The 14,750-nt window shown below is 37.9% G+C and overlaps 1 protein-coding gene across 1 annotated transcript in view; it reads left to right on the forward strand.

The window, feature by feature from the left end:
- cdh13 (cadherin 13, H-cadherin (heart)) overlaps positions 1-14,750 on the forward strand; it is a 1,114,993-nt gene that overhangs the window by 570,106 nt on the left and 530,137 nt on the right. The window contains exon 6 of the mRNA XM_073070318.1: positions 10,111-10,255. Coding sequence (XP_072926419.1) covers positions 10,111-10,255 — 145 coding nt within the window. The remainder of the gene's footprint in view (positions 1-10,110; positions 10,256-14,750) is intronic.

The following is a 14,750-nucleotide window of genomic DNA, read 5'->3' on the forward strand; positions in this document are numbered from 1 at the left end:
TCCCTCAATTCCCTGCCTGTTCATCTGTCTATTGAAGAGCTTTTTAAATGTTGTTTCCCTCCCCTAACAGCGTGTTCCAAGGACTGACCACTCTCTATGTGGGGAAAATGAAACTTGCCTTACAAAACTCCTCTAAATTCTGCCCCTCTCGCATTAAACCTTTACATTCTGTTTTACAGTTCAGTCCTGGGGAAAAGACTATGTATTCTATCTTTGCCTCTCAAAATTTGGTATAAATTTTCAGGTTTTTCCACTGAGATCTCAGGATAATAGTTTCAACTGCACCTATTTTAGTCATTAGACATAGGAGCAGAATTAGACCATATAGCCCATAGAATCTGCTCTGCCATTCCATTATGGCTGATTTGTTATCAACCTGAACCCTATTCTCCTGCCTTCTCCATGTAACCTTTGATGCCCTTACTGATCAAGAACCTATCAATTACTTCTTTAAATAGATCCAATGACTTGGCCTCCACTGCCATATGTGGCAAAGATTTCCACAGATTCACCACTCTCTGGCTAAAGAAATGTATCATAATCTCTGCATTAAATGGATGTCCCTCTATTCTGTGTCTGTGGACTCTGGTCCTAGACTCACCCACTATAGGAAATATCCCCTCCGCATACACGTCATCTTGGTCTTTCAACATTCAATAGGTTTCGATGAGATTCCCCCTTCATTCTTCTGAATTCCAGTGAATACAGGCTCAAAGCCATCAATCACTCCCCATACGTTTCATTCCCACAATCATTCTTCAGTACCTACTCTGGATCGTCTTCATTTCTAGTACATCTTTTCCGAGAATACTCCAAGTGCATCGTGACCTTCAAAGGCCTCAGCATTACTTACATTATAGTCCTCTTGAAATGAGTGCTAACATTACATTTGCCTTCTTTGCCACCTACTCAAACTGCAAGTTAACCTTTATGGAATTCAGCACAAGGATGCCCAAGTTCCTTTGTACCTCTGACTTTGAATTTTCTTCCCATTTAGAAAATAGTCTGTGCCTTTGTTCCTTCTATCAAAGTGCATGACCATACACATCTCTAAACTGCACATTCTATCTGCTACTTCTTTGTCCGTTCTCCCAATCTGCCTCAGTCTTTCTGCAGACTCCCTGTTTCCTCAACACTACCCAACCCTCCACCTAGCTTTGTATTGTCTACAAACTCGGCCACAAAGCCATCAATTCCAACATCAATATCATTATAATATAATGCGAAAAGAGGTGCTTCCAACATGGATCCTCCGTTACACAATGAGCCACCAGCAGTCAGCTAGAAAAGGCCCCGTTTATTCCCAAACTTTTCCTCCTGCTAATCAGCCAATCTTCTATCCATGCTGGTATCTTCCCTGTAATACCATGGGCTCTTATCTCATTAAGCAGCCTCTTGTGCTGCATCTTGCCAAAGGCCTTCTTGAAAATCCAAGTACATTACATCCACTGACACTCCTTTGTCTCTTCCGCTTGTCACTTCTCAAAGAATTCCAAAGGATTTGCCAACAAGATTTCCCTTAAAGAAGCCATGCTGACTTTGGCCAATTTTTTCATGTGCCTCCAAGTACCTTGAAACCTCATCTTTAATGATAGACTCCAGTTAGCCTGTCTTCCCAGAGTTCCTGATCTTCCCAACCACTGAAGATACTGGTCTATATTTTTTGTGCCTCGTTCCCTTTTTAAAAAGTGGAATGATATTTGCAATTTTCTAGTCATCCATAACCATCCCAGAACTAATGATTCTTTAAAGATAACTACCAATGTCTCTATAATCTCTTCAGCTACCTCTTTCAGAACCCTTGGTAGTAGTGCATTTGGTCTAGGTGACTTATCTACCTTGAGACAATTCAGTTTCCAAAACGCCGCCTTTTTAGTAATAGCAACTACACTCACTTCAGCCCCATGACACTCTCAAATTTCTGACATACTTCTAGTGTCTTTCATAGTGAAGACTGATGTAAAATACGTAATTGAATTTGTCTGCCATTTCGTTGTCCCCCAGTACTACCTCTGCAAAATCATTTTCCAGTCGTCCAATATCCACTCTCATCTCTCTTTTTCTTTTCATCTAAGAGAAAAATCTTTTCATATCCTATTTTATATTATTGGTTAGTTTAACTTTGTTTCATCTTTTCTCTCCTTATTCCTTTTTAGTTGCCTTCTGTTGGTATTCAAAATGATCCCAATCCTCTGACTTCACTTTAATTTTTGCTATATTATATGCCCTCTCTATTGCTTTTATGCTGTCTTTGACTTCCCTTGTCAGCCAATATCCTCCTGTTAGAATACTTAAACTTTGCCCTTTATCCTGCACCTTCCAAATTGTCCCCAGAAATTGCAACCCTTGCTGTTCTGCCTTCATCCCTGCCAGTGTCCCCTACAAATTAACTTTGGTCAGCTGCTCTCATATCTCTGTAATTGCCTTTACTTCACTGTAATATTGATACATCTGACTTGAGCTTCTCTCAAACTGCATGGTGAATTTTATCATATAACAATCATTGTTTCCTGAAGGTTCCTAATCAAATATGGTTCATTACACCACAGCCAATCCAGAATTACCTTTTTATTAGTGGGTTCAACTTCAAGCTACTCTAAAAATCCATCTCGTAGGCCCTCTTACAAATTCCTTCTCAAGGGTTCCAGCACCAACCTGGTTTTCCCAATCTACCTGCATATTGAAATCCCCCATGACATTCATAACATTCCCTTCTTTGCATGCCTTGTCTGTCTCCTATTGTAACTTGTACCCAAAATCCCGTCTACTGTTTGGACACCTGTGTAAACCTCCCATCAGGATATTTTTACCCTTGCAGTTTCTTAACACTACCCCTTTAGAAATGAGATGAAGGGGAATTTCTTCAGTTAGAGATTGATGAATTTGTGGAATTCACTACCACAGAGGGCTGTGGAGGTGAGGTCATTGGATGTATTTAGGGTAAATACTGGTTATTCTTGATTGTTAAGGTTACAATGGGAAAATGAGTTGGGAAAAAAATCAGCCATGATTGAGTAGATGGGGTGAATGCCCTAATTATACACCTATATCTTATGGTTTAATGGAAATAAAGGGAGGGAGGTCGGAATTCAGTAGATTGCTCTGCTGGGAGCTAAGTTGGACAGAAACACTGATAAAATACCAATCTAAGTATGATTTGAAGATCTAATGAAAATGCTAATATGAATATTTTCTAACATACTTTATAGATTTATTTTGGAGAAAAGAAGTTTAAATGGCTAAATTATTAAAGAGAAAAATGTAATTGTTGTGATGATTGCCACTGTTATCTTCAATGAAGTTAACATAAGTAACTTCAATGGTAGGGTTTGTATCCATATGGCATAAAGACAAGACATTCTGTATTGTATTATGACTCCAAGTTTACAGTGCATACAGCTGAAGCATTTCTTACTAATGCAGGTCAGGGTTATCTTGTTTTACCAAAATTAAGAAGTGTTGGACTAAATTAAATAGCAATATAAATGGGTTAAAAGAACTTTAATACGTCCTTTTACAAAAATTATTGCTTTGAAGGCTTAATATTGTCAGTTTAAAGCATTTTTGTTCACTAAAGTGGCAAAATATAATTACTTCTCATAACAGCAAGTTAAATTGGCCCCACAGCTCCAGCAACTACTTCCCATAATACTGGGAATTTTGTTTCTTATTGTTTGACTAATTGCTGCAGTATTATTACCAGTAACAATTAACACATTGATTATCATTTACTACTTCACCCTACAAATTGATATTAAAATTATAAACTGAAGGAGAACAATACGCATGAAGAATCAGAATCAGGTTTAATATCACCGGCAGGTCGTGGAATCTATTAACTTTGCAGCAGCAATACAATGCAATACATGATAATAGAGAAAAAAAAAACTGAATTACAGTAAACACACACACACACACACACACACACACACACACACACACACACACACACACACACACACACACACACACACACACACACACACACACACACACACACACACACACACACACACACACACACCCTTCCCCCCCCCCCGTGCAGTACCCCAATACCAGACATTGATGTGGCAAGTTAGAATACTCTCCACAGTATATCTGTAGGAATGTGTAAGTGTTTCTCAAAGAGAGATATCTTCACTGGTATTTTGCAAATAATTGTTTTTTTTTCCATTTACTATGAAAACACCATAAAACATAACCAACTCAGGGACAAGATATCCTTCTGCATGGGAAACCATGTTAAAATTGTAGGTGTTCAAAAGACCAAGTCATGTTTGTTTCTATAGCTCCCTCCATAAAATTTCATTTCACACAAAGCCTATGCTTAGATAGGATTTCAAAGAAGAAGTACACTACTTGGGCCCTCAAGTCTTCTTTGATTTTTAATAAGTTTGTAGCTGATCTGACTGTAACCTTATCTCTGCATTTCGCTTCATTTACAATAAACTCTTATCTCCTTGCTCGTCCAGTTTCTCTCAATTGAAAATGCTGAAGTTTCTCAGCAGGTCTGGAAGTATCTATTGAAGGAGAAACATGGCTAATCTTAGGTTGCAGAGAAGATGGGAAGACAAATGGTCAGGACAGTGGAAATATCTGATAATGGCAGTCAGAGACAAAGGAGTGTCATATGTAGGGCTGTTGGACATGCCAGTTGGCCAGACTGTTGCAATGGAGAGGGGATAAAAGGCAGTATTACTGATTTATGATTTATACCTGAAGTGGCTGGTACTGACACAGACAGTGACACAGACAGGTTAACTGAAGTTGGAGAAGCAGGCTAGTGGATTATAAACTAATACATTCAGAGCCCTCTGCATCCCAGAGCTCAGTAGTCTTTCAACATTTATATAACACTTTTTTTTTCATTTTTCCTTCCAAAATAGACAAAACCATATTTTCCAGCATTATGCTCCATTTTCCAGACTTAATGCATGTATTGACATCTCTTGTTCTTGCAGCATTATTGTGAAGTACATGCAGGAAATCACAAAGTTTGCAGGTCGTAGAAGAAGGAGGTGTTGTGATAGAGATAACTTTGCAAGTGGCAGAATTGCTGTGGGTCTCGTTTGCAGGGGGAATCACAACCTTTTGAATGGAGGCATTGGACAAGGGAGTTAAAAGATCTGAAACAAAAATGATTGTTAAAACTATTATGTCAGGGCAGCAATCAGATGTGAGAAATTCAGATTGAGATGTGGCATGAGGAGGATTGGGGGGGGGGGGGAAATTTATTGCTGCCTACTACGGATATGTCCTTAGTTTAAAAGGCACCGATATGGATGCTTTTGCAAGCTCTAAGTAAAAGCAAGGGTAGGGGAGATACATAAAAGTTATGATAATAAGATAGAGAATAGAACTTATACTTTAAAATCTAGTGCTAGATATAATTATTACTACAAGTTACTGTGGTAGCATAGTGGTTAATGTGACACTATTGTAGCTTGGGGCATCAGAGTTCAGAATTCAATTTTGGTGTCATTTGTAAGGAGTCTATACATCCTCCCTATTGAATGCGTGGGTTTCCTCCCACAGTGCAAAAACCTACCTGGTGGATTAATTGGTCATTGTAAATTATCCCGTGATTAGGTTGGGGTTAAATTGATTTGCTGGGTCTGTGTGCAGGAAGAGCGTATTCCACACTATATCACTGAATAAAAATAAATTTGATAGCCTCTGAATTGCAGAGTAATATACTTATTTTCCCTGTGAACATGTAAGCTGTTAGAACGTTGCAAATCACAGGACAAGAATAAACATGCAGTCATATGACTGCTGATTAAAAAATGATTTTTTTTTCAGAATTTCCCGCACTATTTGGTCATTTAAAATCTGAACTCACTCTTTATGTTTACCTCTTTAAGTTTGAGATCATAATTCCAATTCATTGAGCTAGTGGAAATCTTGCTTGTTCGTTCAGCATTAATTTGAAAAGGCAAAACTTTAAGAAAGGCAAGACTCTGATACAGGTATCCTATTTAAGTCTCTGGCTAGAAGAAGGCAATGGCAAACCCCTTCTGTAGAAAAATTTGCCAGGATCAATCATGGGAACATGATCGCCTTCGTCATATGACATGGCACATAATGATAATGATGATACCGGTGTGCTGAAGAAGAAACCAATTTATTTATGACTCAGAGGACCACATTCAGAGAAGGAATACCTCGGCTTCTTTTCCCATTAACAGAAGTAGAAGAGAGGTTTTTTTAGGTACAGTAGCAGCAACAAGTGTTTGAAGTACTGCTGCATTGTTAGGAGATCAAGGTTGTCCAGCCAAAGACAAATATATCTTGGCAGTCAGGATATAAGGATTCTATTTTGGATTAGAGTATGCAGCATGGACCGATATAAGGATAAGTTTGGAGAATATTAAACGCCATTGACATTTAGAAAGTTGACTCTGTACTGTTATGGACTCAGATTTTCACTTCATGCCGGATTTCTACAGATCTTGTTGCTTTTCTGTGGTCAGCGATGTCAGAATGTAGGCTCTGCACTCTGAAACTGAAGGTTTTGGGTTCAAGACCCATGCAAAGAGCAAGTGAATCCAGGTGGTCACTTCAGTAGAGAATTGCGGCAAACTGCTCTATCAGAGGAGTTGTCCTTGTGATCACAAATTTAGCTCCAGTGATTTGGAATTTATAGAAGAGAATACCCATGTCGCTTAAAGTGCTTCATTGTTTGCTTTGTAATTTCTGGAATACATGAAAGTTACCAAGTAATTTCAAATCTTTCCTTTTACTGTTTGTTATAGGGTCATAGAGCAATACAGCATAAATACAAGCCCTTCTACTCAAGCATTCCATACCAAATAATGTGTATATCCAGCTAGTCCCAGTTTCCTGAATTTGACCCATATTCTTCTAAGATCTGACCTTCCATGTACCTATCCAAGTACTTCTTAAATGATACTATTGTATCTGCCCCGACCACTTCTTCTGGCAGCTCATTCCATATACTCACCACCTTCAGTGTGAAAAAGTTTCACCTCAGGTCACTTTTAAATCTTTTGCTCTCATCCCTTGTTTTAAACTCTTCCTCCCTGAGGAAAAGCCTATCCACCTTATCTATGCCTCTTAAAATTTAAAACATTCCCATGAAGTTCTATAAATGCATCTATTTGTTCACTGAGCATCACTCCAGAATTCTGTTGAGGAAGGTGGACACTTTTTTTAATCTTTCAGAGAAGTTTCACAAGTTCCAATGAAAAAAAAAGAAGCATTTGAGCATCCACTAGCATCCCTGGTGCGAGGCCTTGCAAATGAATTTCAAAAAGATTTAATGGCATAAAATAGAGCAAAGATTTTATTTTCCCTCCACTTAAATATACTTTGCATCTATCAGTGCTCTTTACACTCCCATGCCTGCTTATATATAAATTTTGATGGAAGGAGAGAAGATGAGACTGACAGGGACCCAATAAAACACAATTGACAGCGGAAAAGGATCTATTGTTTTCCCAGTGTATATGACAAATAAACTCTTCTCGGGTTTCCAGCTGGGTATAGGTATTGATTTTAACCGTGGTTTTGATGACAAACTGCCATCTTCATCGGGGATGATGCTTGGGCATGTCTAGTCCGGGTGGTAATTATACCCGGAGGGATGAATGGCAGGGGTATAAGTACCACTGGACTAAGACGTGCCCAAGAATCGTCCCAGACGAAGATGGCAGAGTTTGTCACCGAAACATCAGTTAAATTTGATACCTGTACCCGTCTGGAAGCCCAATTGCAATTTATTTGACATTTGATAGTATTTACTGGAAAACAGGCAGCAGCAAACTTGAAAATTCTGGTTGATGTGTCTGGGCATAAGCATGAGGGAAGCAGATTCATTGCAATAATGTTTATCTTTGATTGGTGACTTTCCCTGCTGTGATTCAATCTATTGTAATTGCATATTTCTGAGGTCATTATCATTTGATTTTTCCATTAATATTGCAACAGGTTCCTCAAATATGTATTTATGGAAAGTAATGTTATTGTAGCAATATTTTTAACTCCAACTATTCATCAGTGATTAGTATGACCTATCATGATGGGAATGCCAAGGTAAATTGCTTTCAATACCCAGAGACAATTATGCACAGAGAAGTTTCAATCCTACCTTTAAAATAATAATAAAAATATGGTTTCCAGAGGGTTCTAAATATCATATAGTAATTGGGTTCTCAATATTCTGTGCAGCTTTCAAACATTCTGTGGCTCCCATATGAAAATGTGTATTTGTTTTAAGGTTTCATTGAACAGTTCCTAAAAAAAAAAATTAAAGGGAAAATAAACTTCATGGAATACGCCTGTGGAAATAACTAAAATAAAATAATAAGTAGTTTCACTGTTAAAGGTTTATGGTAGCATTATGGAATGAAGCTTCAAAATATTCAGTTAATTATTCAAACACATTTTTCACAATGGTTAAACTAATCAGAGCCAGTGTTTCTATTGTGCTTTGTTTTCTCTACTAACTTCTTTCCAAACTGCTAGTATTTAGCTTTTGTGATGTTATCACTACTGAAAATAAGCAAAAGTGGCCTTAAATTGTACCCAGCAATTCTTACATGCAGGAAATGGAACAAAAAGACACAAATGGAGACATTATTGTTGTATTGAGTCCATTCCTTTTTTCTTTTTGGCTTAAAATTGGTGCAACATTTTAACATGTTGCAGTGGGAGAGCCTGCACTCAGTCTGTGAATGAATTCTGCCACTGTTGAATTTCTCAGCTCCTTTTTCTTCATTACTTGTCTTGTGTGCATTGTGAAAGGTATTAGATGCATTGCATATGTTAACCTAAGGCACAGTTCCCGATAAAGAAACCCCCTGGAAAAGACAAGTTAAACTGTTTTAGGCAGATACTGGGCTTATATTTTCTCAGAATTTGTCAGCAGTTTCTGCAGCTAAGAATGAAAGATGAGCTTCAGAAAGCAAAATTCATCCAGCTTATTCTCGGATCCCCCTCCTTGAAATCACCTTTAGATCACCGCTGACAGTATTGTGACATTCTGCATCAGTAGTACTGACTGTGGAGGTGCAATAGGTGAAAGCACACTGCAATTGAACTGACTGAGCAACATACTGCAAGCACAGTACTGCTCATTAGTCAGTCCAGAATGACTTCTCTCCTTTAGTCTGTTGACGGCCTTGATTGAGGAAGGAACCTGAGCCACTTCATTAAGAAAGTTCCTTGTTTTCCTTCACAAAGTGCCAAACCACCAGAATACCGACGTTCAGCACTTCAGTAGCTTATGTGAAGGCCTCTTTCAGTTTAGTAACCCCTCAATAAAGGATGCCTCAGACTGAAGGTTGAACTCAGAAATTTCTGAACTAAAATTGAGAATGTTATTAAATCAGTAGTTCAGATTGAATGTGTCTTTATATTTCAAGAGAGGAAAAATAAGTAACAGTGATCTGTATGATCATTCCATTAATCTAGAAGTACTGCATTATGTTAACCCAAATCATTGACTTTTTCTTATCACTCTGCTCTTTTAACAGAGATGGTGATAAGTGTTAACGTCTCTGTAAGAGGCTTCATTCATCCATGTCACCAAAAGACTTGGCTAAGCTTAAGAACATGGTGGCAGCAAATCCCTTCATTACTTGCCTAATGAAATTAGATGGAATATTGAAAAAGAAATTTTAAGTCTATTGGAAAAATGTGAGAGGAATGGGGCTAGTTGGAATATGTTTCAAAAGCCCACTAAAAAAGAAAAACACAACATACTAAATGGTCTCTGTGTCTCTGTTTCTCTTCTGTAATGCTCTGCAGCCATCTTCCTTCCAATTCAATTGGCCCTCTTTGCTGGAAGGAATATAAACTCAAACACAAACGTTTGGTAGACCTTTATGCCGTAAGTGGAAAGTATTTTTTCTGCATATGTATGCAGCCAATTGCAAACAGGACAAGTGCAATCTAAATGTGAATTGATTTGTTGTGAGCTAAGAAACATTTAGATTGTTCCTTATATCTGGTGGAATTCCCAGGAGACTAACTTGTTAACCCAGCCTGGGGCTTGTTGAAAGAAAATTGCTGATGTGAAAGATTTTTGGCACATGCTTCTGTCACTGTAGTAATTTAACTCACTCAATTCATCTCTGCTTCAAATAGCTGCAAGTCGAAATTACTGATCCCAGTGGAAAACTTCTTGAAGGACCAGCCACCCTGTATATCACTATTATCGATCAGAATGATAACAAACCCCTCTTCAGGGAAGGACCGTACGTTGGCCATGTTCTGGAAGCATCCCCCACTGGTGAGTTAAATCTGTAGCCAAAAACTGTTTCCCAGAAGGAATCATAAGATATCTGGAGTCGTAAAGCATCACTGTTGTTGTTATACATCTTAACAGAATATCTTAGATAATATGAATTTAGCATGTTTATTTTTCTGGAAAGATTCTGTAAAATGAGCTAATTTTATGTGTATCAGTATTATTTTATGAACACTAGCATCTTAAATGCATTATAATTTTATTGTTAGTCCCTAGATGTTGTATTCATTTCTTCAAAATATCATCTGATCACTGGAATCTTGTCATCAAGAACAGGTGTATGGGTTGAGTGGTATCTGGGATCAGCCATAATGGAATGGTGGAGCAGACTCAATGGGCTGAATGGCCTAATTCTGCTCCTATGTCTTATGGTTCTATGATCTAAGAACAAACTACTAAGTTACTCAAGGCCTCTTTTGATTACTCAGCTGCCCTTGTCAAAACACTGACAAGGTTTGTCCTGCAGTTACTGTGTCCATAATCCATTCAAATTGTTGCTTATAGATCTAACAAGAACAAAGTGAAAAGAAAAACAATTTCATGTGCATCTGCCTAGATTTTGTTAATGATCCAGATTAGCTGCACATCTGTGTTAACCTTGTGTACTGCTGTCCATTCTGGTTAGGATGTTGGTTTACCAATGTTGTGTTTGACTTGGTTTCAAGCTTTCAATTGTCAGCTATATTGTCTCAAGTATCTTGACCTCAAGGAGAACCTATTTCTGTCTCTTCTCTTCAAGAAGGATATTTGATTAGCAAATGACTAAAGAGCACAGACAAAATCTTTGCTACATGGCCAATAAATGTCAGGAGTATGTTAGTTAGCAGAGTTATCAATAGTCGACTAGTGTGTGTAACACCCTGGGAAAGGTTTCACTGATAAAGTAATGGTCTTTCTGTAGAAGAAGTGTTGGGGTTATGGTTATAGATAGCGGGTGCTTTGGAATGTGAGCCATCCAGTGAGGGGAGTGTGTTTCAAGCCGTGTGCCTAACACCAACATGATCTGGGTCTTTTGTTCGGTGGGAGATGAAGAGACAATAAGCCAGAGCAGAGGCATGAGCCGACGAAGCCCGGGGAGATCGAAGGGGAAACCAGGAGCTGCAACTCGTGCACTCTTTCGTTAAAATGGGCCCTTTTCTTTTTGTAACCCTGTAGTCAAATTAAGAATGATAAAGCTAAATGGTTTAATTTTACGTGGTGTACGTCTGCTATTTTGTGGTATTGATTTGTAACAGGGTAACACATCACACAGCATCCACACAAACGGGGATTTTGTAATAGCCTCACATCTCAATCTCACACATTTAGTGGGGCCAGGGATTCTCTTCCCTAGACTTACACAGCTGACAGAACCTTAATGCCTTTTACTGGGCCACAGCAGGAACGCTTATTGCTTCTCTATAAATGGTAATTCCACATTATGAATATCATCTGGTTTCCCACCTGTAACTGAAATAACATAAGCATCAAATTATCTTTAAATAACTGGACATTCCAACTCAAACCTAAAACAGCATATTCTAGCAGTATTTTCCATCTCCTCAATGTGAAGGTTGGACCTACACAAGAAACTTGCATTCATGGTGTTTTTGACACTATCATTTCAAATAAAGCAGGCGTTTTAATTGCCAACTCTTTGTCGGATATGCTTTGCAAAGTGGTTAGTTTGCCACAAATAGCTTTTCCTGTAAGAGATCCAGCATTGGGGCAGTGTGGAATGGAACTTGCTAATATTATTGGGGTCTGACTTCATGTCTCATATTCATTTCACAAATAGTTCCCGAGTCTTACTTGTGTATAGCAACTAGTCCTTCTGTTTTATGTTAATGAGCTTTGAAGGCAAATAGTTAGAACAAATTTCCTAAATTCCATGGCATCTTATTGAGGGAAGGTGAAACAAGCTTCAAGTACTTTTTCACATAGTCCTATAATGCTGTATTCAAGCTGTTGTCTACGAAAACCTCCAGGTTTTGATATAAATTAACACTTAAAACCTAGTTTGCTTGAGTCAAACCACATTTTGGCGCACCCATTATCATAACCTTCTGGTTGGCCACTTTTTACTAGATCCTGAGGAAAATTTGCCAACAGCACAGCCCCATCTGTTAAAATGAATGCTGTAACATTTCTTTCAGAAGTGGCAGGAATAAGACCCTGACACTATTCCTTATGAAGCCATCAACGATATAGTTCTGAGCCAGTTGCTTGTATCTATGACCTTCCTGTTCCTCAGGGAACAACTGTCTAGTTGCTATTATCTACCTTCTGGCAGCAGCGTTAAGGTTAGCACCTCAGCAGCTTGAGAGATCATGTTGAGGTGTTCAAGTACAGCCAGCTCCTAGAAAAGAGAGAGCAAAAACAAAAGAGGGTGGTGTTACTACATACTTTTCAGTAGAGAGTCCAAACAACACATGTAAAGTGTGGATAAGTAACTAAACATATGAACTATTCACATAGAAGTAAAATATGTAATTTTTATTTTGAAATATGTTGTGTTATATGTTATTTGGTTGCACTTGAGGTATTTATTAAAGTGCTCCATGAATTGAACTTATTCAGATCTCCCTGGAATAAGGTAATATGGAGTTCTTATTATAAATATGATGCTGACTTTCCCCACTGACGCTGCTGGTCATAATAACTTATAAACTTCACTAATCAAATGTTCAATACCTTCACATAAATTTTAATCTCCCATTTCACAACAGTTACTTTAGCCTTTTTGGAAAATGCACATGGGATAATTTCATGAAATTACTCCATGTGGAAACATCAAGGTTATTATTGCCATCTGCAGTGTTTTTAGATCCTATTAGATGAGTGTGTAATATTGATATTTTCTCCTCATAGTTTGACTTTTTCCACGCTTGCTTGTAATTCATATATGTGTGATTATATAATCACCTATATGCGTGTGATTGTTCAGTGAATTTTCAGTAATTTTAGTATAGCTGATACTGTATTTTTCTAGAAGTTTCTTAGTTTTCCTACAGCTGGTATTACACCACTGGAGCCTGGTTATTCCATAGGCTATTTGTTATCATGGAATGTCTAGTTATCTTTCGTGTTTGAGCTCCTTTGTTTCTCTTTTCTTTGTTCTCCTCCTTCACATTCTCTCTCTCTCTCCCTTAGTGAGTTGGTTACCATAGTTTGCTGTGAACACCTAATAAAATAGCTATAGTTACAATTACTCACTTTCTAAGTAAGCTCTATTTTTGACTTCTGAAGAAACTCTGGATCACAAAATCACCAGAATCCAAAGCTTTTATCTGTTAGATGTTTTCCCAGTTGATCTTAGTGCTAGTCAGTATTTAATAAAAAGACAGAAGAGTGTTAATGTTAATGTTTGATGCATTGCCCATTTAATTCTTAAAGTCATAGTTGTAGCTTACTCCACTTTGCAGTGTATTGTTGCACTCTGACAGTAATGAAAAACGGACATGGTTGGATAAAGAGTAAGGACACTGTTTACTGTACACTTGACTGCATCAAATGAAATTATAAATTTAATTGAAGCATCAGCTATTTCTTATGCTTTGTATTCCATGTGATGATGAAAAATGAATGCAGACTACTGATTGAATTGTAGACATTTATTGATGCAAGAAGGTGCATAAGTATATTCATGTATGCAAGTTGATTTCACCTATTGTTGCCCATGACTGGTTTGAAGCACAGAGCAAGAGTGCCACAGATATTACCCGTATATAGCTATTGAATTTTTTTTACCTGACTTCAAAGTTTTATAGCCTTTGCTTAACTCCCCACACAAATACAATGATTGTAAGTACTTAGAGGATTGATCTTGAAAGGTTAAAGTCACAGTAAAATTGATGGCATTGCTGACGGAGTTAACAATAGTAATTATAGTATTGTCTTTAATGGAGAAATGGGACAAAATGTCTCACAGAAGCACAAATGGATAAAGACAGAAATCAAATTGAAGCAATATCAGGGCAAGGTGAAAATTGCTTTCATATAGGAAGACCTTAGGCATGCCCTGGGGTGTAAAATTTGTCCCTTCCTCATCTGACATCTACATTTTTTCACTTCACATTAGAATGAATATCTTGCTTTTACTTTTGACAAGAGCTGGAATAATGTGGTTCAATGAAGCTGCCCTACAACCAACCTGATAGAGTTGACTAACCTGCCACACAATCTGTGGAGGGAGCCTTCCTGGTCTACAGAACTTGTGATGCAGTGAAGATTTGAATAGCTGTTTTGCCAAGGAACTGGATCTCTAAAATATATAAAGTAGAATTCTTCTTTTCAGGGAGCTCCCTTGGCATCAAAGATGGCTTGTTTTCACTTGAGCTTCATGAGTTCCAAGATGGCTAATGAAGCCATTGTGGAAACTCATCCAGGATATGCATGATTGGACAGATGGATGGATTGTTTATGAAGTGTGATGCTCCTGCCCCAAGTTCAGGTTTTCCATGCTGTCCTAATTCATGACCTCCGGATTTTGAGTACA

Source organism: Hemitrygon akajei, chromosome 17 (genome assembly GCF_048418815.1).
Source record: "Hemitrygon akajei chromosome 17, sHemAka1.3, whole genome shotgun sequence".
NCBI classification, from domain to species: domain Eukaryota; kingdom Metazoa; phylum Chordata; class Chondrichthyes; order Myliobatiformes; family Dasyatidae; genus Hemitrygon; species Hemitrygon akajei.